Genomic DNA, 23,780 nt, shown 5'->3' with positions numbered 1-23,780 from the left:
TCTGGCCCTGTTAAAATACACCCTTCCTTCACCCCTAAAAACCCCAGTACAACCTCTACCTTTCAGTCTGGCCCTGTTTAAAATACACCCTTCCTTCACCACTAAAAACCCCAGTACAACCTCTACCTTCCAGTCTGGCCCTGTTTAAAATACACCCTTCCTTCACCTCTAAAAAACCCAGTACAACCTCTACCTTCCAGTCTGGCCCTGTTAAAATACACCCTTCCTTCACCCCTAAAAAACCCTAGTACAACCTCTACCTTCTAGTCTGGCCCTGTTAAAATACACCCTTCCTTCACCCCTAAAAAACCCAGTACAACCTCTACCTTCCAGTCTGGCCCAGTTTAAAATACACCCTTCCTTCACCCCTAAAAAAACCCCAGTATAACCTCTACCTTCCAGTGTGGCCATGTTTAAAGTACACCCTTCCTTCACCCCTAAAAAACCCTAGTACAACCTCTACCTTCTAGTCTGGCCCTGTTAAAATACACCCTTCCTTCACCCCTAAAAAACCCAGTACAACCTCTACCTTCCAGTCTGGCCCTGTTTAAAATACACCCTTCCTTCACCTCTAAAAAACCCAGTACAACCTCTACCTTCCAGTGTGGCCCTGTTAAAATACACCCTTCCTTCACCACTAAAAAACCCAGTACAACCTCTACCTTCCAGTCTGGCCCTGTTAAAATACACCCTTCCTTCACCCCTAAAAAACCCAGTACAACCTCTACCTTCCATTCTGGCCCTGTTTAAAATACACCCTTCCTTCACCCCTAAAAAAACCCCAGTATAACCTCTACCTTCCAGTCTGGCCCTGTTAAAATACACCCTTCCTTCACCCCTAAAAACCCCAGTACAACCTCTACCTTTCAGTCTGGCCCTGTTTAAAATACACCCTTCCTTCACCACTAAAAACCCCAGTACAACCTCTACCTTCCAGTCTGGCCCTGTTTAAAATACACCCTTCCTTCACCTCTAAAAAACCCAGTACAACCTCTACCTTCCAGTCTGGACCTGTTAAAATACACCCTTCCTTCACCCCTAAAAAACCCTAGTACAACCTCTACCTTCTAGTCTGGCCCTGTTAAAATACACCCTTCCTTCACCCCTAAAAAACCCAGTACAACCTCTACCTTCCATTCTGGCCCTGTTTAAAATACACCCTTCCTTCACCCCTAAAAAAACCCCAGTACAACCTCTACCTTCCAGTCTGGCCCTGTTTAAAATACACCCTTCCTTCACCACTAAAAAAACCAGTACAACCTCTACCTTCCAGTCTGGCCCAGTTTAAAATACACCCTTCCTTCACCCCTAAAAAAAACCCAGTATAACCTCTACCTTCCAGTGTGGCCATGTTTAAAGTACACCCTTCCTTCACCACTAAAAAACCCAGTACAAACTCTACCTTCTAGTCTGGCCCTGTTTAAAATACACCCTTCCTTCACCTCTAAAAAACGCCAGTAAAACCTCTACCTTCCACTCTGGCCCTGTTAAAATACACCCTCCCTCATCCCTAAAACATGAAAGCTCTACCTTCCAGTCTGGCCCTGTTAATGCTCCCCTATCTGTCTTCGTCGATTTAAACTTAGTCGGATCCCACTCCTCCTTGTAGTCCTGCAAACAAATATAAAAAAACAAAAACACTTTTAAACAATGTCATGGGTAAAACATTGCACTTACACAAGATAGAAAAACAAATGTAGTGCAGGCTTCCAGAAATGTAGACAGTTTAAAGATCTCAGGGTCCACTTTTCTAATTATAAATAAGTTGACGTTCGTAGTATTTAAATAACCCAGTTCATTAACAAGCACTCTTACAGTACCGCTAAAGCAATAAGTGTCCCCTACCAGTCCAAACAAATTTTAATATCTCCTAAGTTCAAGGGCCATAACTATGAAAAATGGGTAAATTACCATGAAAATCAAATTTGATCTGTAACAGAACATGATAAAGCTACATCATTGTACATGGATACACAAAATTTCAGCTTAATATTTTGAGGCATTGTGAAAAAAACATCTGGAAAACTATATGTGGGACAGATCGATGGACAGATAGACATGAAATCTATAGTCCCCTCCTGCTGGACCGGTATGGGTCTAATAACAATCATATGTGTGGCATGCTGATAATTATTTAACAAGCACAATGAGGCGGTGCTCTGTTTACAGATGGAAAATACCAATTTTTTTAATGTCAATCAATATTAATATATATTTTGCATACCAGTTACCAAGCCACGGTAAAACATCAAAACAAAAGTCACATGGTTCTCTTTTTTGTTACAAAATTCATTCTGCAATAGAAATTGCTCTGAAATATATGCAAAAATTAATGGTGATGTGCAACCTAAAGCAGGTAACAGGTAGAGTTACTTACCCCTCTTCTTACAGGATCATGTGCTATATCGATATTTACAACCTGCCTTTTCTTCAAATCTTCATTATCCAGATCATGTATCTGATTAAAAAAATACTAATACTAATAATAAAAGCCTAAACAAGTCAAATATGACTACACGAGGCATCACCGAACAATCTCGATATTGGTAGCTAGCAGTTATGGTCTTTTATTTACACTGCCTAATGACAAGGTTAACCACTGGCAATAACTTGAAATATTGGTTAAGTGCTTAGAACACCATTTTCATTTGTCCTATCTGAAATGTATATGCCTCACCCAAATATATTGAGTCACGCAATATCTAACTGGTCTCTTATCAGTAATTAAAAACCATCCAGTTGACTAAAACAAAACTGTCAACATCTCGCAGTGCTAAATTCATGAATAGCATACCCTTTTGTCAATACATTGTGATTACCAGTTCCCTTCACCCATCAGAAAAGTTGTTAGAAAAAGTTGCTATTGTCTTATACCACAAATCAGGTCCGGGACAAGTGGACAAGTACTAACATAGAACTCTCTTAATGGATGTTGATTTGCTTTACTTACAAGTAATATGTTGCCATGACAACTTAAATATATGTACGAGACACAAAGGTACAAAACAAAATTAAAGTTTGTTTTGTTTAATGACACCACTAGAGCACATTGACTGATTTATCATCAACTACTGAATGTCAAACATTTGTTAATTTTGCCATATAGTCTAAGAAAGGTAATCTGCTACATTTTTCCATTAGTACAGTGTTAGAGAGTAACAGTATCCCGATATCCCGGGAATACCAAAATTTAACTGTGGATACCAGACTTCAATAACCCAGTATCCCACCGGGATACCATATAAGGTTGTTTTTTAAGTCCTGCGTTTTTATTAACAATATCTCCCCCAACTTGAACCGAGTTTAATGCTACACTGGAGCAATAGCAGCATAGCAATAGACTGGGATCCACAAAGTCAATATTGTTTTTGTTGGATGTTTCCTCCCTTAAAATTTTATTTGAGATTTTGATTCTACACCTGCAGAAAATTGATATAGGTAGGTTTATCATTAATAAAATCAGAAACACTTATAGATTACTGCTAAATATAAATTTATGTCAGTATTACTTAAAAATAGATGCAGTAATTCTTTTTGGCGATTCCATTTGATTGCAAATTTCACAAATTCCATGATTTCAATTGCAGCATAACAATAGACTGGGAACGAGAAGAGTGTCATCCAAGTTTGTTAAAAGGTTATTTATGAATTTCATTCAAGTGGGATACAAAATTTTCAGGTGGGATACCAGATTTTGAAATGTTAGTATCCAACTGGGATACTGCCCAAAATGTTTAATCCCGAACACTGTAGTAGCAAGAGGATCTTTTGTACGCACCGTCCCACAGACAAGAGCACATATCCCAGCCTTTGATATACCAGTGGTGATGCACTGGCTGGAATGAGAAATAGCCAATGGGCCACTAACGGATTGATCCTAGATCGACTGCACATCAGAAGAGTGCTTTACCATTAGGTTACATCCCGCACCTCGTCTAAAGTAGGTCATGACCTAGTTATAACATGTAACATACCACCAGCCCAAATTGTACTTGCACGCAAAGTATGATTTATATATGTTATATGAATTGATATTGAAGATATGGCACGGACTATTTGCAATAATGTGTGAAAAGTATGTTGCAGTGACCTAGTTATGGTATGTGACACAACATTATCCCAAGTTGTACTTGCATGCAAGGTTTGATGCTCCTAAAGGAACCAATTTGCTCCAGAAACGAACAAACAAGGCCATACAATAATACAACCCGTCAAAGATGAGTGTAAAAAATGAGCCATAGTAAACGGGTACTTAAAACTGAGATTAATCTGGTCCATTTTCATCCATTCATTGTATATTCTATAATAAACAAGTTTTAACTATTACTTACATTCTCTGTCTCACCACGATCTTCATAATGCATGGATTCAATGATAATGTAAAAATTTTCTTTCATATAATCAGGATTCTGTCAATTAAAAATCAGAATCAAACATGAAATAGAATTGAGAAAACTTGAGATGTTTTCTCATTTAGAGATACATCACCTGTCCAAGTGCACTCCCCCCACCCAACAGCTAATAGTCTGGTCCAAATATCCCAACAGCCAATGGGATGACCTAAAATTCTTCTACTGTATGCTCCCTCTAGTTTCGGTCATGTGACTTAACTTCCAGACAACTAGCCGTAGGGGGGAGAGTGCACTTGTTTGAGGACAAGTGCTGTTGAAAAGAAATTAATATTTAAGATACTATAGTTTAATAGTTTTTACACAATACTGCCAACCATCTCATGTAATCTCATACTGGTTTGATGATGACCTTTTCAAAGCACACACATTTAGTATTATTACCCATATAGAAAGTGTGGAAAGAAAAACAAATTCTTCACCTAAATATGTTTTGACGTCATAATCAATGCTTCGCTTTAGGCTTTGATGTCACAACAGTTAAGCAACAGCAAACAACCATCATGGTGACAGTCATGTCAACAGCCAACTTACATCATCAGCAATACGTACATCACAGCTATGATGCAATGCTGTCTCTTGTTCCCAACTTGCTACGAGGGATTTCAAGTTATCTGTCCCTCGGGACAGATAATTCATAACTCCACATAGTTAGTTATTCTCTAAATATCTCATGGTATCAGTTAACACTATCTTAAGACTAACAGCTTCTTAACATAAATGGTTTCTTTAGCAGGTTTTAATTGTAAGACCTAAAAAATGGCATCAAATCATTCAGGCTTTTTAAAAAAACATTGTTATTAGGGAGGGTAGTTGGCACTTTTAAATATTATATACTACTACCACCCTAAAAGTCCATATAAAATGTTGTGTATATACTCTTTTTTCCTACATGTTAACTTACAAATCGGAAAAAAATTAATTTATGAAATAAAAAATTACAGTTGTCTTTACTTTTCTATCCTACACTTTAACTTACAAATCGGGAATTTTTTTTTTAATGAAATTAAAAATTACAGTTGTCTTTACTTTTCTATGTAGAGTGCCTGGCAACACAATTATTTCTTTGAGGCCTCTGGTGAGTTAATTAAAAACTAATAACCTACTTACGTTTATTACTGTCCTGCAGTAAGGGTAAGCATTCCATGCTTTTTCATGAATTTCTAAAGAACCTTTTGGTGCTAAAAACCGAATCCACCCAGGAACTTTACTGAAATGTAGAAACATAAATATGCAAAATCAAAAGGTACTGAAACTTTAGAAAAATTATCACATAAAATGTTCTATTCAAATGGGGGTGGGATTTAGCTCAGTCAGTTAAGTGCTCGCCTAAAGTTTGCCTGAGGATCGAATCACCTCGGTGGATCAATTCAATTGATTTGGAGTTTTTCTTGTTCCAACCAGTGCAATAAACGCTGGTCAAAGGCCGTGGAATGTGCTTTTTTTGTCTGTGGGTAACTGCATATAAAAGATCCCTTGCTGCTAATGGAAATATGTAGAGGGTTGCCTCTGATGACTACTTATCAGAATTACCAAATGTTTGATGTTCAACAGCCTAAAAATATAGTAACTGGGCATCTCCCACTGGCTTTCTAAAAACTGCTTTAACCCAGCCTGCCTCAATGTTTCAATATCATTGTACTAATTCAGTCACTGTTCAATGTGTGTGACCGCCCTCGGTGGCATCGTGGTTAGGCCATCGGTCAACAGGCTGGTAGGTACTGGGTTCGGATCCCAGTCGAGGCATGGGATTTTTAATCCAGATACCGACTCCAAACCCTGAGTGATTGCTCCATAAGGCTCAATGGGTAGGTGTAAACCATCTGCACCGACCAGTGATCCATAACTGGTTCAACAAAGGCCATGGTTTGTGCTATCCTGCCTGTGGGAAGCGCAAACAAAAGATCCATTGCTACTAATCAGAAAGAGTAGCCCATGAAGTGGCGACAGTGGGTTTTCTCTCAAAATCTGTGTCTGATGCCATATAACCGTAAATAAAATGTGTTGAGTGCGTCATTAAATGAAACATCTTTCTTTCTTCAATGTGTGATTTTCAATTAAACATTTTTTTGTCAATATGTGCAAGCTTTACTCATCATTTTTCATATCGAAAGCAAGTCATTCACCTTGAGGTCATGAGGAGATTGATGTACCACTCACCTGATATTTTCAAACATCAAGGACTGGTATATTACTGGCTACAGTGGTACAGTGGTAAACCATCAGATGTAAGGCTGTTAGGTACTGGGTTCGCATCCCAGTACTGGCAACTACATAGAGAAAGTTTTAACAACTCAATAGGTAGACGTAAGGCCACAAAACAAACTTCACTCTCACTAACTATTAACAACTAACCACTGACCCACTGTTCTTGCCCAGGTAGATGAGTTTGTTAATTGGATGTAAGCAGCAAAATAACTGAAAATGAATATGTTCACTTGCACACCTGTGATAATAAGCATTGATTAGCAGTTACTGGCATCTCCATTTGTATGTATACCTTAAAGTGCTTTTCCAGACCAAACACTAAAATTTCAAATTCCACAATTAAATGCCTTCTTAATTCATTGCAATAATATTTTACATCGATATGTAAATCAATAATTACAAAAATGCCCCATAAAAGTATTAAAACATCACTCCCGTAGAACACTGCCAGAAACGACCGAGTAAAATTATCAGTAAAAACATTTGCCTGTAAATAGCCGTGACGTCATGAAGGGAACTCGCTTCACAGAAACCTACCACGAGATGACTTCTAGAGCAAACGGAAGTGGGACCGACAGCGACTGCTAAGCTCAATTATCATGCAATTCTTCTTTCAATGATGAATAGTGTAGTAATGACGACTGGACTAATATTTTAGAAACACAACAAATAATGCTGTATCAGTTTGAACCTGGAACATCTTCCAAAGAACCGCCGGCCTGACAGATGATGACGAAAATGGTCGTGGAGACAGCTTACCACTAATTTACAACTTTTATTCTTGTTTTGTTCTTTAGCTTTTCGTGCGAATTATTTTGCTATACTGTATGTTCAAATACTTGTGATGTAGAAAAGACGATAAATAACACTTGAATTCTACGAGTGGACCTGATATCGGTAATTTTAAGAAATAAACAAAAACGACTTTTAGTCCCTCCCATCCCTCTATAAAGATGGGTTTTTGTGTGAATAATTTCAGTTTGGTTTGACATAAAAAAAAGAATTAAAAAAAAGAAAGTAAATGTGTTTTGGAAAAATAAATAAAAAAAAAAAAAAAAAAAAAAAAAACTTTTGTGTGCAGTTGTGAAAACAGTCTGCTCAGAAATAAATAACTTATAGTACATTCCACAGTATGAAAAAAAGGTATTCTCTGTGGGAAGGTATAGTAAAATTAATTTAATGTATTTACAGTCTGTCTCACAGGGAACGCCTTTTTTCATACTATGAAATTTACAAGTTATTTATTTCTGAGCAGATTGTTTTCTAAGTTGCATACAAAAATAGCATTTTTTAAAAGTTTATTTACAAAAAACATTTTGGTAGGATGGGACGGACTAGGCTATAGATACTTACTTATCTGAACTTTATTGTTAATGAAAATGTTCTCGAACTGTAAAGAAAAACCTCACAAATGAACGAGATGCAAACGACAACAAATCGGATCTGGCTGATTGCACGAACCGTGCATGAGAAAAAAACCTGACCGGAGTTGGAAGCATAACGTAGTTTGGGACGTTGACGATATGCACCTCAAGGTCGTTTCGGTGTGAATGGCGTCGGCTTGTTGTCATTTGTTTTGTGTCGCAGAAAAATTGTTGGTACGGCACCTTTTTTAAAAGCCATAACACATGGTATTCCCATATCTCGCTTAAGCCGACAAATCAGTTCGGACTAATCAAAACTAAAGTGTCTGCTGTCGCAACGGTCTCCGGCATTTTCTTCCTGTCCAGTCTTTCCACATTGTTTTAATCAAATTCACACACAGCTTTCTCACAGCAACATTACTAGGAAATGCGTGAAGACTAAATTTATCGGCTTTTGTATTGCTACAGCCGCCAACAACACGCCGTTTAACCATAATAAACAATGGCGCCGACTATCAAATGGAGTTCCCTTCGTGACGTCACGGATCAAATCTGACGGAAATTCCCGAAACGAATTCAGCTGGTTCTGTTTTTCAGGGGAATATTTTTTAATGGAAAATATACCGGTGTATAATTTTTTTAAATTTTCTAATCATATTAAATAATATGTTGATTGATATAGCTCCATACATCATACATCTGGAACAGCACTTTAAACTGGATAGAGCTGGGTGGTATTGAAATTTCAAGTTTGGTAACGGTATCAGTATTTTAGGGGTCATTTACCTTGCAATCGATACAGTATTTGGTATTGACACAAAACTGATATCAAGCAGTATTTTCTGTATACTTGACTTTAAAAGCATGCCCAAGTTAAGGCTCACCTACTAATTTCATACTTTGTCAACACACAGTGACACAGTGCATGTAAATGTTTTTTCTGTTGATTCTGAGGAAGACCGATGTCCATTTGATCTTCTTTTCAGCCATTTTGTATTCATCAGATATATTTTTAGTGCTTTACTAAATGGTAGGAAACATTTTTAAACTATATATCAGACTTTTTTATATTTGCTCGGTATGGTAAATTGTTATTGACATAATACCGATATCGAGCCTCGCTCTATATCTGGATACTAAAGCATACATGTACCTACCTCTGTAAATGGTATATTTTGTGTGTGAACTGCCCAGTTGTATAGGTTCCATATGCAGACTTCATCGGACTGTCCGGTGGTGCATTATCTGCATCAAACGGCTCGTTTTTCAGCACTTCAATGCCTTCTCCACCACCTGTCTCATTCTTGCTGGCTTCTGCCACAGAGTAGAGTTGAGCAACTTGATACTAAAATAGGAAAGATTACTGATTGCTACAGTAAAATCAAACAAGTCATGGAATTTGCAAATGGTTAATAACAAATTCTGTATTAAAGTCAAGACTGAAGTGTAACAACCAAACTAACTTAGTGTATGTAATGAAAAAAAAATAGATGTTTATCACATTTATGAATCATACCAAAGTACTAATATTATATTAGAAGCATTGTTTTTAAAGCTGGACACAGTATTTAGCACCCAAAGACTGAATAAAGTTGGACACAGTATTTAGCACCCAAAGACTGAATAAAGTTGCACACAGTATTTAGCACCCAAAGACTGAATAAAGTTGCACACAGTATTTAGCACCCCAAAGACTGAATAAAGTTGCACACAGTATTTAGCACCCCCGAAGACTGAATAAAGTTGGACAGTATTTAGCACCCAAAGACTGAATAAAGTTGGACACAGTATTTAGCACCCAAAGACTGAATAAAGTTGGACACAGTATTTAGCACCCCAAAGACTGAATAAAGTTGGACAGTATTTAGCACCCCAAAGACTGAATAAAGTTGGACACAGTATTTAGCACCCCAAAGACTGAATAAAGTTGGACACAGTATTTAGCACCCAAAGACTGAATAAAGTTGGACACAGTATTTAGCACCCCAAAGACTGAATAAAGTTGGACACAGTATTTAGCACCCAAAGACTGAATAAAGTTGGACACAGTATTTAGCACCCCAAAGACTGAATAAAGTTGGACACAGTATTTAGCACCCCAAAGACTGAATAAAGTTGGACACAGTATTTAGCACCCCAAAGACTGAATAAAGTTGGACACAGTATTTAGCACCCAAAGACTGAATAAAAAAGCAAAGTCTGTCCTTTATCATAAACCCTGGTTTGAGATTTTTAAAATGACAAACGCAATAAAAACTTTAAAGGATCTTAAAAAGAAGGAAAGGGCAGGACTCGATGTTTTGGTAGATACAAAATATGGATATGGAAGAAAATTCATAGTTTTTCATAGGTGACTAGCACTTTCCTGTAGTTATAGTAATTTTATTTCCTTATACTGTAGAACATGAAAGTTTTGTGTACAACAAAGTATTGCAAACACTGCTGGACAATCAAGCTGACGACAGCGATTCAAGTCCCGTCAAAGCTGGCTCACACATTCATTCATCTTTCTCATCTACCACCCTCTGCCTATCATTCTCATTATCTTAATATAAAAAACTTTTCAATTTCTCCCACGATTTCAACCCTTTCTGTCAATTTCCTCCGACTCTGTCTTCTGAGCTGTCAACACCATCGCCTACCTGTCTCAACTTCCTCCATGGGTGCAGGCTCTGTGTATTTCCCTACACCCACCTGGCATCCTCGTCCTCTGCTGCTAATAAAGCTGGTATGACCCACAGCAATAACTAACGACCGCCGGTAGTAGGGGTGCATAGTAGGTGGTTACAAGTGCCTCTTAACAATGCCAGAAGTAACTACTGAACACTCCCCAAGTGGTCAGACTAAGCCCACAGCTAAAAGCTGATGGGGAACAGGTGTGTGGCAGAGATAGCCACAAGAGACAAGCACATGTCGCGGTTGGAGAGACAAGGACTGGGATGTGGAGGTGGACAGCGAAGGAAGTTGAAAGATAGGAGTTGCCAGATCGGGAAGAAATGAGATGGAATTCAAAGGAGAGAAAGAAAAGGGGGCACTGGGATTAAAAAAAAAAAAAGTATTGCGAACAACTAATGATAATACAGCGACTTTACTTACAAATAAAACAATTTTTTTTTTTAAATCCATTAATTAAAACAAACAAAGGTTTTTTTAAATCCATTAATTAAAACATTACATGCCATACACGGCATGTAAGCGTTTGCTTTGAAGAGAGTTTTTACTTTTATTATCTTTGAATAGCAGCTAAGGTCGCAATACTTTCTACACGCAGTTTGGGCTACTGCTGGCATATCGCAAAACATTCATGTTGCAATACATAATGGATCTACAATATAATAATACATATGATGAGCAAACATTGAATATTGTTTGTGAACTGTTTGTGATACTTTAAAGAATAACTATATGTTATTGTTAAATAGTATGCCATGAACTGCATGTTTTAGGGGGTTTTGACATACATTTGTTTTGAAAACTTTCAAGTCTGAATGTTATAATTCCAGTATTCTCGCTGGTCTATTTTAGAGCCTTGGGCACTGTGCCCCCCTTTCTCATTTTGTGCCCCTATTTATTTTCCCATACCTTACTATATTTTAGCGCACACAGCTTCATTTTTACCTGCTCCACTATTTCAATATGTACTCTTTTTTTCATTCATTGTACACTGAACAAAACTATCTCAGTCTGCACACATGACATCAAAGGAAACAAGTCTTGGCCGACTGGTTACAGCCTCAGTGGCAAGAGTTCCTTATTTTCCCCAGCTAACAATTTGTTTTAATATTTTTTACAGTTAAGGTAGGATTAGGGATAATTATATATAATTCCTAATAAAACATTAGAAAACGTTCCTTGTGTTACTGTTAGGGATATCATCACTTATAAAAACAACAGAATTGGTAGTGTTTATCATTTAACAGTTATCTATCTTGGCTACTAAATAATATTTACATCGCCTTTATAAAAACGTAACTACTTTTATCACCTGGCGATGTCATTGAGATCAATTCATTTGAAGATTATAGAAATAAAAAGAACAGAACAATGTCATCCAACATTCAAAAAAATACTTTAAAAAATCTTTATTCTTTTTTTTCAGATATCATGAAATCTTTATTAAATTAAAAATATAATATTAAAACTTTGATCAGTTCACCAAAATAAATTAATGCATAAAAGTACATTGTATAAACCTTTTTATACTAGATATTGAGGGTCAAAATAAGCCTATCCACAGAAAGGGTTTTTCCCCACCTGTACTACATTTTTATGTTTCTTGTTTTAAGTAAATAGAATGAGAAAAAAACAAAAAAACTTACCTCCTCTACTGTCATAGGCAGAACAATTCGACTAAAAAAAAGAAAAAGAAAAAAAACTAATGCAAACACTTAAAAATATTAACATAAAAGTTTGTTTTTGTTTAACGACACCACTGGAGCACATTGATTAATTAATCATCGGATATTGGATGTCAAGCATTTGGTAATTCTGATTCATAGTCATTCGAGGAAACACGCTATATTATTCCTAATGAAGCAAGCAATATTTTATATGCACTTTTTCACTGACAGGAAAGCACATACCACGGCCTTTGATTAGTTGTGGTGCACTGGTTGGAACAAGAAAAAAACCAATCAGCTGAATGGATCTACCAAGGTGGTTCGATCCTGTGATGCAAGCACCTCAAGCGAGCACTCAACCGACTGAACAAAATCATAGTTATTAATATTTAGCATTAGAATACATGTATTTACACTGTTATGTCACAAGTATTCCTTACTACCAAGTGAACTATCAACTAAAGCTTTGTATAAATCCAAATACAGTTGAACAGTCTCAGGTTAATATTTTGTAAATCAAAAAATATCAGTAATGAATTCTATTTAATTTGTTTCAACTTTTATTAAAATAAAGTTAACTAAATCTTTTTTAATACCAGCTTGAATACAATGACTAATTAATCATCAGCCAATGGATGTAGAAACATTTTAGAATCCTGACACGTGTGAAACAGTCTTAAGCCTAAGAGTAAACCTGCTATGCTGTGTAGTTTACATACATGTATGTGATATTTAACAGCTTGACGGCCCCTGTAAATGCTGCACAAGGCGGAATCGCCCAGTGGGCAATCACGTGATCTACGTCTCGAAATAGATCGCCAAGCTTTGTAATTATGGCGACGGAGTGACACGAAGCGTAGCTGAATGTGGGTGCTGTAGGATTTCTTTCCGTAGTATGTGTATTAGTGAAGTAGGGCGATCTCGCCACGGGCGAAATCGCCATCAATTCCATATACTGCTGGGCGAAATCGCTGTACTATATATATCTAACTAAAGAGGAATTTTATGATTTAAAATGTTTATATTACTAACATTAATTACCTTATAAACTCATTGTGTGGATGTTTATATATATATATATAATAAAAAAATCTGTTTACTACACCCAACTTTTTGAGAAACCAATATCAAACCCAAAACATGCACTGAATAATAATAAGCTTAAAGTATTGTCAGTCGGGCCAACTTTGTTGTAAACAGTATGGAAGACAGAAAACAGACAGATAGAGTTTCAGTTTAAATTTTATTAATTTGTTACATTAATATGTTCTCAAACAATAAGTAAGTGTACAATGAAATGGTACACAAAACGTCGACGATCTCGCCCAACCTTGCTGATATGGAGTAAACTGAACAAAAGCAATGACAGAAAAAACAAAAGCTTGGGAATAAAGAACAGTATCAAACCCAAAACATTAATTAAATATTATTATAATAACCAATTTATTGTAATAAACAGTGACATTCCCGTCTGCTTATATGTATATAGAGTACGGCGATTTCGCCCAGCAGTATATGGAATTTACGGCTATCTCGCCCGTGGCGAGATCGACGATTTTTTTTTTATCAGTTAACTCGAAAATGATCGATGTAAAGGTATTTGACGTCAAACATAGGATTGGTGTGGTATTAGAGCGGGAATCTTTGCCAACATTTTGGTTGTCAGAAATTGCCCAAAAAATACATAGGTTGGTCTCTGACTGTAATGAGAGCGTATAACTGTCCAAATGTCCGTCTAGCTCTCTTACAGTCAGAGTACTCGGGCTAGGCAGCATGGTGCTAATTAAGGCAAGATGGCATAGACTATTGAGGCATGGTGCCGCACCATGCTAAAAAAAAGCTAGGGAAAACACTATACCGGTATATATGTTTGTCAAAATGTGGTGGAATCACTTTTCGACTTAGTGGCTTGTTTTCATTGTGACATAACTGTTGAGTAGACTACTCTTCATTAGTAAGTGGCAATTTTTATAATTAAAAATAAATTGAGGTTCAATTGTTGTATTCGTGTGTTTATTTTAATTTGATGGCTAATTTTCTAGTAATAAACTAACAGATCTACTAACAAATGAGTAAAGTGAAACAAAACTAATAACTACAACTTATTATATGTTTTATATAGCTTGGTGAATAGCCACTCCCAAATAATTTGCTTTGTTAAGTATAAAGAAGAGTTCGGTTGGGTCAAAACACTTGAAATGGGGTGGACAGTTACAGTAGCATAGTTAATTTTTAAATAATGGTGAGGTCTATATTTTAACCGCATCATAGATATTATTTGTTATAGTGTATTAAATATATATAATATAGTCAAACTTTACATGACACTAGTAGAAAAGCGGTCAACAATCCGATCATAGGTGATAGGCGAATTTCGGTCATGATGTGATATTATGAGAAATCTATTTTTGGACCAGAATCGATACATACACTGGGCGTTGTAACAAAGATTTCAAAAACACTACATGCTGAAAGCCATAATTTTAATATACCCCGAAAATACAAGTTATTCTATAAACCTGAAAAATCACTTACAATTCTTTTAACAACATGTTTCCTTGCCTACCGCTGGTATCTTCTTGACATGGGGGGCGAATGAACCTGACGTCACATACGCCGGCGGTTAGACTGGGTCCACTCGTATGTATCGAAGTATTCTGAAAGCGGACTAAACTGCATAGACTAGTTACTTTTATAGGTTTAGAAAATTGATATTGTATCTTGTAACGATAATGGATCGAGTTAAATAAATAACCATATCATTTTCTTCCTTTTTTTTCTCTCTCTTTTTTTTTTTCATTCATTCATTCATTCATTCTCTTTTTATTTTATTTTTTTAAGTAGCGTCACGTTCATTATTATTATGTATTCTTCAAAGCTTTCTGGTAGACATTAAATACTTTTCCCTACTACTAAATAGTACAATGATGACGCATCACTGACTAACTTAATAATGTCTGATGCTATGTTCAGTTTTTATTATTGGATATCTTGTACAAACTAATATCAATGTATCGTCTGGATACGAACAAGTACTTAACAACTAAAAGCTGTGCTCATGGTGGGGGGTCACCGTCGGGCAGGATATGCTCATTTTTCACGAACACCCGGTATTAAGTTAGTTTTGACAGTGACTCATGCGCACATGTCACCATGACTGTTTAGATTTCTAATGGGCTTTGTCTGTGTAGGTTTTGGATTTGTCAAACCAGTTTTGGCAGTCCTCTTAGTTTGACTAAGACGGATGTTTTGTATTCGTGAATGTATGCAAACGCTGCGAAATGATCTAAAATACAAATGAACATATTCGTATTCGTATTGGTGAGCGGCAGACCACTTCTAAACAAGGTATCTGCCAGTGATTCATGGGAGAAGTCATAACTTTGTCAAAATATTCTTTCGACTCTGCCTTGTGTAGAGATACAGTGTCGAAAGTGTTAGTTACTTTATCGTTAATTTCAATCAGATTTTCTTGCCTACACCCAATTAGGGTTCAAGCACGCTATCTTATCCTCGGCTAACTGGGTTGCCTATTCTGGACAAGAGTAAATGGTTAGTCGATGTATTGGGGGTTCAAGCACGCTATCTTATCCTCGGCTAACTGGGTTGCCTATCCTAGACAAGAGTGAATGGTTAGTCGATGTACTGGAGGTCCAAGCACGCTATCTTATCCTCGGCTAACTGGGTTGCCTATCCTGGACAAGAGTAAATGGTTAGTCGATGTAGTGGGGGTCCAAGCACGCTATCTTATCCTCGGCTAACTGGGTTGCCTATCCTGGACAAGAGTGAATGGTTAGTCGATGTACTGGGGGTCCAAGCACGCTATCTTATCCTCGGCTAACTGGGTTGCCTATCCTAGACAAGACTGAATGGTTAGTCGATGTAGTGGGGGTTCAAGCACGCTACCTTATCCTAAGCTAACTGGGCTGCCTACCAGCCTTAACACCGAAGCCGTTATTTAAACTCGCTCAGGTTTGCACCCCCACTAGGCCTACATCACCGAGGCCATTTTGGTGTTCAGGTTTGACTGCACCGTGCAGACATACGATTTGGAATCGATTTTTATCGTTCACATTTGACGTACATATCCAAAAGTATGAATGTATTCAAACTCAAACTAAATATATACTGATGGAAAGAAAGAATACATCTGTGCTATTCTGGCTCTGGCATGGTGAATATAAAAGGTCTGTTAATTTCTACTAGAAATGTATCAGGTTTGTTCTCTAAGATTATAAGTCAAAATTACCAAATGTTTGACACCCAATAGCCAATTATTAATAAATCAACGTGAAAGTGGTGTCTTTAAACAAAACAAACATTAACTTTGAGACTAAATTTAATTAACTGCTATAGTAGTAATCCTGGGTTCAGTAGTTCTCTGTATTTCATACAGGGATGTAACGTGGGACTCAATGTCAGTAATCCTGGGTTCAGTAGTTCTCTGTATTTCATACAGGGATGTAACGTGGGACTCAATGTCAGTAATCCTGGGTTCAGTAGTTCTTTGTATTTCATACAGGGATGTAACGTGGGACTCAATGTCAGTAATCCTGGGTTCAGTAGTTCTCTGTATTTCATACAGGGATGTAACGTGGGACTCAATGTCAGTAATCCTGGGTTTAGTAGTTCTCTCTATGAAATACAGGGACGTAACGTGGGACTCACTGTCAGTAATCCTGGGTTTAGTAGTTCTCTCTATGAAATACAGGGACGTAACGTGGGACTCACTGTCAGTAATCCTGGGTTTAGTAGGTCTCTGTATGAAATACAGGGACGTAACGTGGGACTCAATGTCAGTAATCTTGTGTTTAGTAGTTTTATGTATGAAATACAGGGATGTAACGTGGGACTCAATGTCAGTAATCCTGGGTTAACTGCCAGTAACACGGTTAAAGTTATAGTTTGTTTTGTTCAACAACACCACTAGAGCACATTGATTTATTAATTAAACATCGGTTATTGGATGTCAAACAGTTGGTAATTTTGACATTTCGTTTAAAAGAGAAAACCCGCTACATTTTCCCATTAGTAACAAGGGATATTTTATATGCACAATCCCACAGACATATCATGGCCGTTGATATATCAGTCGTGATATACTGGCTGGAATGAGAAATAGCCCAATGGGCCCACCGACGGGGGTCGATCCCAGACCGACTGCGTATCTTGCGAGCGCTTTACCATTAGTGCTGAGCTACCTCCCGACCATAACACGGCCAACTTCTTGATACTGTGAGTGGTTTTTTTTGTTGTTGTTGTTGTTTGTTTTTTGTTTGTTTTTTTGTTTTTGTCTCTTTTTTTTTTGGGGGGGGGGGTTGTGCGGGGTTTTTTAGGGGGGGGGGAGGTGTTTGGTTTTTTAGTTTCAGTCAACATTTGCTGTTACTGTTTATATGTTCCCTTATTTGTTTCCATCAGTATATATCCTGGACTCTGGTCTTGTATGTACAGATAAGGCGGGATAACGATCAGTGGTAATCCTTAGGTTTAGATGAGTCGTAATATAGTAAGATCGATCGCATTCGGTGGACCCGTCGGGCTGTTGCCCTTCCATGCATATTGTTTAGTTGTTGAGCGCAAATCTGATGGATGGTTGGTTACTCGTAAAGGCATGAATGAATGGGTGTTTGACGGCACCTCATCACAAAAACAAAATACATCGGCTATTGGGTGTCAAAACAAAGGTAAATATGTGAATGAATCGATCGTCCTCAGTGAACTCCCATGGCAACCAGTGTCCTATGACTAGTAAACCAAGGTCATGGTATATTTGCCTGTCTAGGACAAATGCATTAAAATATTCCTTGCAGCTTTTCGAAACGAGTATCTTGTGAGCAAGCAGCGGAGTAGCTTGTGAGCCAGTAGCGGAGTAGCTTGTGAGCCAGTAGCGGAGTAGCTTGTGAGCCAGCAGCGGAGTAGCTTGTGAGCCAGTAACGCGTTTCTTCTCAACGCTGAGTTTTATAATAACCATATCTTAGACACCAAATAGCCGTTTGATTTAAAATGTGCTGAGGCGGCAATACACAAATATGTATTTCGTTTTCATCGATACAGTGTCGTGCAACTGGCATATCAAACGTCGTCTTATGTGAGAAAATACTTCTAAAATATATTTGTTGTTCGATAATAGTAGCTTATATGGTGTCAGCGGGTTTCCTCTCTTAATATCCAGACTAACAGCAATCAGTTACGAGCAAACAGCGACACGCAAATAGCAACGAACAAATAGGAACAAATTAGCATGTCGGTGTCGGTATTCCATAATATACAAATAATTCTATTTAACAAATCCATTCAACTGATTGTGTTTTTCTCGTTACAACCAGTGCACCACAACTGGACAAAGGCCATAGCATGTGCTTTCCTGTCTGTGGGAAAGTGCATATATAAAAGATACCTTGCTTCATCAGGGAAAATGTAGCGGGTTTCCTCGGATGACTACATGTCAGAATTACTAAAATGTATTAATTAATCAATTTGCTTTAGTGGTGTCGTTAAACAAACCATCTATAACTATTTTAATCGGATAATGTCACCAATTATACATTTAATGCTGAAACTAGTTCGATTAGTAAAAACCCAACTGTTTACCACTCTGTTCACCCTTCCCCACCCAACTCAAAACTCGTATCATTTTATAGACATTTACTACACACACACACACACACACAGAGAGAGAGAGAGAGAGAGAGAGAGAGAGAGAGAGAGAGAGAGAGAGAGAGAGAGAGAGAGAGAGAGAGAGAGAGAGAGAGAGAGAGAGAGAGAGAGAGAGAGACACACACACACACACTGACACACACAGACACACACACTTTCCTTTCACACCCCTCCCCCTACATAGACACATACATATACATTCTGAAGGTAATTAATTGTTACAAACGTGTGCCATATGTGATCACGTAAACTATAGATTTTCACTAAAGTTTTCGATCAATATACCATTAAACCTTGCTGAGGTAATATTAAATAACGTACGTAAGTTTATGTTCAAATGGAAAGTGAAAAGTTCAAATAAATTCGAAGTAAAAATAAGTTTTGTCTATAATAATAATAATAATAATAATAATAATATAGTGAGAGATCTAAGTATCGAACCCCTTTGGACAGCAAGTGCCTTATTGCTGTATATCAAAGTTTGTGGTATGTGTTATCCTATAGGCTAAATGGAAAAACGTATTTAAAATATCCAAAAACTAAAATGAAAGATGCAGAGAGACAGGGATGGGATGGGACGAAAAATGATTTTGCAACATTTAATAATAAGAAATGTAAATGTTCAGTCAACTTAATGAATACTAGAGCTTTGACTTTTAAACTTCACTAGTTGTTTTTTCTTTCTTTCTTTCTTTCTTTCTTTCTTTCTTTCTTCTTTCTTTATAACAAATGCAACACAGGTAAAATTACTATAATAGTACGTGTTCTTTAGCAGGTAAGCCTGTTGATTTTGAATGGCCTTTTTAATGTCTAACGTAACAAGTAAGATCTGTCAAGTGCAGTGATAGTTTTTTTAACTGTGGTATGTCGCATATACTGTTGTCTAGAATTACATATTGCCTACATGGTAGAGTAATGCAGATGCAGCTGTTTGACCGATTCGTGGTCGTAGGCATTCACGACTGTCTGCATTGTACAGAGATATGACCTTCGTTACTACAACTGCTTCGTCATTCACATTTCGCAGGTATAATGCCCGGCGCAGACGAGCGTTTTTTTTAACGCATGCGTCTTGCGTTAAAAAACGCATCCGTACGAACTAAAAACGCATCCGTACTAACTAAAAACGCATCCGTACTAACTAAAAACGCATCGTGTGCGACCCCATCTGCGTTGCGTTTTTTAGCACTGCGTCGATTTTTCAAATATCAAACATGATTGATTTTAGACGCACAAACGCACCCGTCTCCTGCCGCATCCGTCTAAAAACACACGTGTGCGCCTACTTGCGTCTGCGTTGCGTTCACATTTTTATATTGACCAATCATCGGTCTATATATCTGTATATAACGATATTAACAATTATTGGTTTCAGTGATGAATAGAACTGTGAAAACAGACCCGATCATTAAAAATGACTAACATGTAAATGTTTCAACACAAATAATTTCCAACTGCTCATCTTTGAAACAAAGACTAGGCATGTGTAATTAATGACATTTCTAAATAGATTAAATTAAAAAATATAAATTATTGCATTCTATGCCTAATTCCCCTGCGTGTGCTGTAACCTCACCGTGGTGCAGGGGTGTAACATTCTCTTTGAGAATGGCCAATACAGCACAAATTGAAGTTTAGAATAAAAGTCAGTATCTTATCTGTGATATTTGTATTTGTATTTTTGCACAGTTCTTTACACTGTTTGTATTTATATCTTGAATTTTTCTGTTAATGTTGATCATCACCTTGTTTGTTTCCATTACCTTAGTTTGACACCCAATAGCCGATGTATTTTTCGTTCTGGGGTGTCGTTAAACATTCATTCATTCATTCATTCATTCATTCTATGCCTAATAATAATAATAATTAAAACAAACAATTGTGAAATAAGAAAGATTTATATCGTAATAGTATATTGTACATAATGTTTTAAATAAAGTTTATTATGTTTTAAAATGTATTAATAAATTACATTTAATCTTTGTTATTTTTCCTAGAGTAAAGTATAAATAAATTAATTAATAAAAGAAATCGTCAGTGGATCGCAGGAACGCATCACAATAGGCGCACACGAGACGCATCCGTTTGCGTTGAGTCTGCGTTTTTTTTTAACGCAGACGCATGCGTTAAAAACGCTCGTCTGCGCCGGGCATTAGCCTCCGAAACTATATCCACTGAAGTTCAGGATCAAGAAAGTGTCGAAGGAAATGTTTTATTTAACAAAGCACTCAACACATTTTATTTACGGTTATACGACGTCGGACATATGGTTACGGATCACACAGATATTGAGGGAGGAAACCCGCTGTTGTCACTTCATGGGCTACTCTTTTCGATTAGCAGCAAGGGATCTTTTATATGAACCATCCTACAGACAGGATAGTACATACCACGGTCTTTGTTACACCAATTGTGGAGCACTGGCTGGAACGAGAAATAGCCCAATGTGTCCACCGACGGGGATCGATCCTAGACCGACCGCACATCAAGCGAATGCTTTACCATTGGGCTACGTAGAAAGTGTCGAAGAACACATCCTAAGTTGCGTTGTTCTTCTATTTTTATGCATCGTTCAGTAAATAATGAAATATCTAGTTTAACAAGCAAATTGTCGACTCCTTAATCATTCATCCATTCATTTATTTAAACTTATTTTCGTGCTTATATTCAATTAATGTTCAAGCATGCTGTCCTGGGCACACACACACACACGCACACACACACACACGCACGAACGCACGCACGCACGCACGCACGCACGCACAGACACCAGGTATTTTGTCTGTCCAGGACAGTGGGTTAGTTGTTAGTGAGAGAGAAATCGGTGTAGTGGTCTTACACCTATTCATTGAGCAATTAAAACTCGCTCTGGGTGGGAGCCGGTACCAGAGGATGCGAACTCAGTACCTTCCAGCCTTGTATCTGATGGTCGGTCGACTGCTGAATTAGTTAATACAATTTAAAACCGGTGTTGTGGTGGACTATAAACGTGTACTATAATTCTCTGACACATAACTTACTTGTGAAATAGTGCATGGTAAAAAGCTTAATGTTCAAAAATGCTTTATCATTGAGGTATTACTCAACACTATTTTACTTTACGTACTACAAACAATGGTCGACTGACCTACCATCTTATACCCTATCCCAAAAGCTTTTGTCCCAAGGATGATAATGCACTTTCTTACCTTTAGAGAGCCACCCCTCACCCCCCCCCCCCAACATTTTAAACATTAAAGTACACTGACTGCGGCCGTATGGACCATTCAATACTGGACTTTCCACAAGACAGTCGACAGCGATCATGTAGACAAATTCATTGTAAACAAAAACTTAAACAACATATTTTGAAATATTGTGAAAAAATAACTCGAAGAAGTAATGAAGTGCATTTCATCCTGGGGGTGGGGGAGAAAAGAACATATTACGGGGTGAGGTAAATGGTGGCGGTTAGTCGACCATTGTTTTTAGTAAGTAGATTAGATGTTTATCAGTGGTACCTTTTGACATTACGCTTTCTATCATGCACCATTTATAATATAAAACATGTACGAAAATAAAAATACACTGATAGACAACACGGTGAACTGATATTGTACACATTATATCACTTTTAATTTAATTTCATTTGATTTATAATAGTTTTAAGTAGCTAAAATGGGATTAAGTGTCAGGAACTAGCATTTGACAGATACGCATTTCAAGTCGATTTATTAACCTTATTGTGTGTATACATCCAGCTATAACTACCTCCGTTGTCGCCGTGACAGAACATTATGAAAAAAAGATTTTAGTAATAACAAAGTGCGTTACATAACGCTGTTAAATACACCGACCTACCCACCCCCTGTAACGCTACATAACATTGACGCCTACACCTAACCAACCCCTCGAGCTTTACGTAATAGTTGAACGGCCCAAGATTCCATAGCACCTACCATTCTCCGCCTGTTACCAACCTTAATTGGACTGCTGGTGATCCCTTGCACCTGCCAGTGCAGGCGGCCCCTCCTTCATCTCCCCACTCTTTCCGGTCTTGGACGGAGGAGCCGGCCGAGGCCGCTCTTGTGCCCAAGATAGGCGTGCGCTACAACAGCTTGCTCTGAATGTGCACGCTAAGTCCCTTTTCCATTCCATTCCTATCCTGTCCTGTCTGTGGGATAGTGCATACAATAGATCCCATGCTACCGATAGAAAAATGAAGTGTTTCTTTTCTAAGACTATACATCAAAATTAAAATGTTTTTGACATACAGATCTCGATAAATCAATGTGCTCTAGTTGGGTTTTTTTTCTTAACATTTGTAAGATCAACCCCAAAAAGTTGGTTTTGTTTAATGGAACTAGAGCTACTAGATATCAAACATTTAGTAATTTTGACAGTCTTAAGAGATAAAACCCAGTACATTTTCCATTAGTAGCAAGGGATCTTTTAAATGCACCACCCCAGCTAGGATAGCACATACATCGTGGTGCACTAGCTGGAACGAGGAATAGCCAAATAGGTCCACCAACAGGGATCGATCCCAAACTGACCATGCATCAAGAAAGCGCTTTACCACAAGGCTACGTCCTGACCCAATACTCTATTTTTACGGAGTCATCCTTCAAAGCCCCACAATGAGGCATAACAAACAGTAAGATACATTTTTCACTTCCAACACTACAAACTCTCATTACAACTTTTTTTTTTTTTCGTCTATTCATTTTACAAGTTGTTGTCAGTGTATTTATATATTGATAGGTTTAACTGGTTCTAAAGTCAGTCTGGGCTTATCTCAAAACAGCTGTTGTGAAGATGAT

At 37.4% G+C, this 23,780-nt stretch overlaps 1 protein-coding gene across 1 annotated transcript in view; it reads right to left on the bottom strand.

Annotated features, from left to right (window-relative positions):
- The window catches only part of LOC121369341 (phosphatidylinositol transfer protein alpha isoform-like), a 29,101-nt gene extending 14,154 nt beyond the window's left edge, over nucleotides 1–14,947 (bottom strand). The window contains exons 1-7 of the mRNA XM_041494337.1: nucleotides 14,857–14,947; nucleotides 12,301–12,331; nucleotides 9,139–9,326; nucleotides 5,520–5,619; nucleotides 4,332–4,409; nucleotides 2,378–2,458; nucleotides 1,531–1,611 (exon numbers count right to left, since the gene is read on the bottom strand). Coding sequence (XP_041350271.1) covers nucleotides 1,531–1,611; nucleotides 2,378–2,458; nucleotides 4,332–4,409; nucleotides 5,520–5,619; nucleotides 9,139–9,326; nucleotides 12,301–12,331; nucleotides 14,857–14,873 — 576 coding nt within the window. The 5' untranslated portion in view covers nucleotides 14,874–14,947. The remainder of the gene's footprint in view (nucleotides 1–1,530; nucleotides 1,612–2,377; nucleotides 2,459–4,331; nucleotides 4,410–5,519; nucleotides 5,620–9,138; nucleotides 9,327–12,300; nucleotides 12,332–14,856) is intronic.
- Between the last annotated feature and the right edge of the window lie 8,833 nt (nucleotides 14,948–23,780).

Source organism: Gigantopelta aegis, chromosome 3, assembly GCF_016097555.1.
Source record: "Gigantopelta aegis isolate Gae_Host chromosome 3, Gae_host_genome, whole genome shotgun sequence".
Lineage (NCBI taxonomy): Eukaryota > Metazoa > Mollusca > Gastropoda > Neomphalida > Peltospiridae > Gigantopelta > Gigantopelta aegis.
The sequence above is the reverse complement of the archived record's forward strand: the minus strand, read 5'-3'. Positions and strand labels throughout refer to the sequence as shown.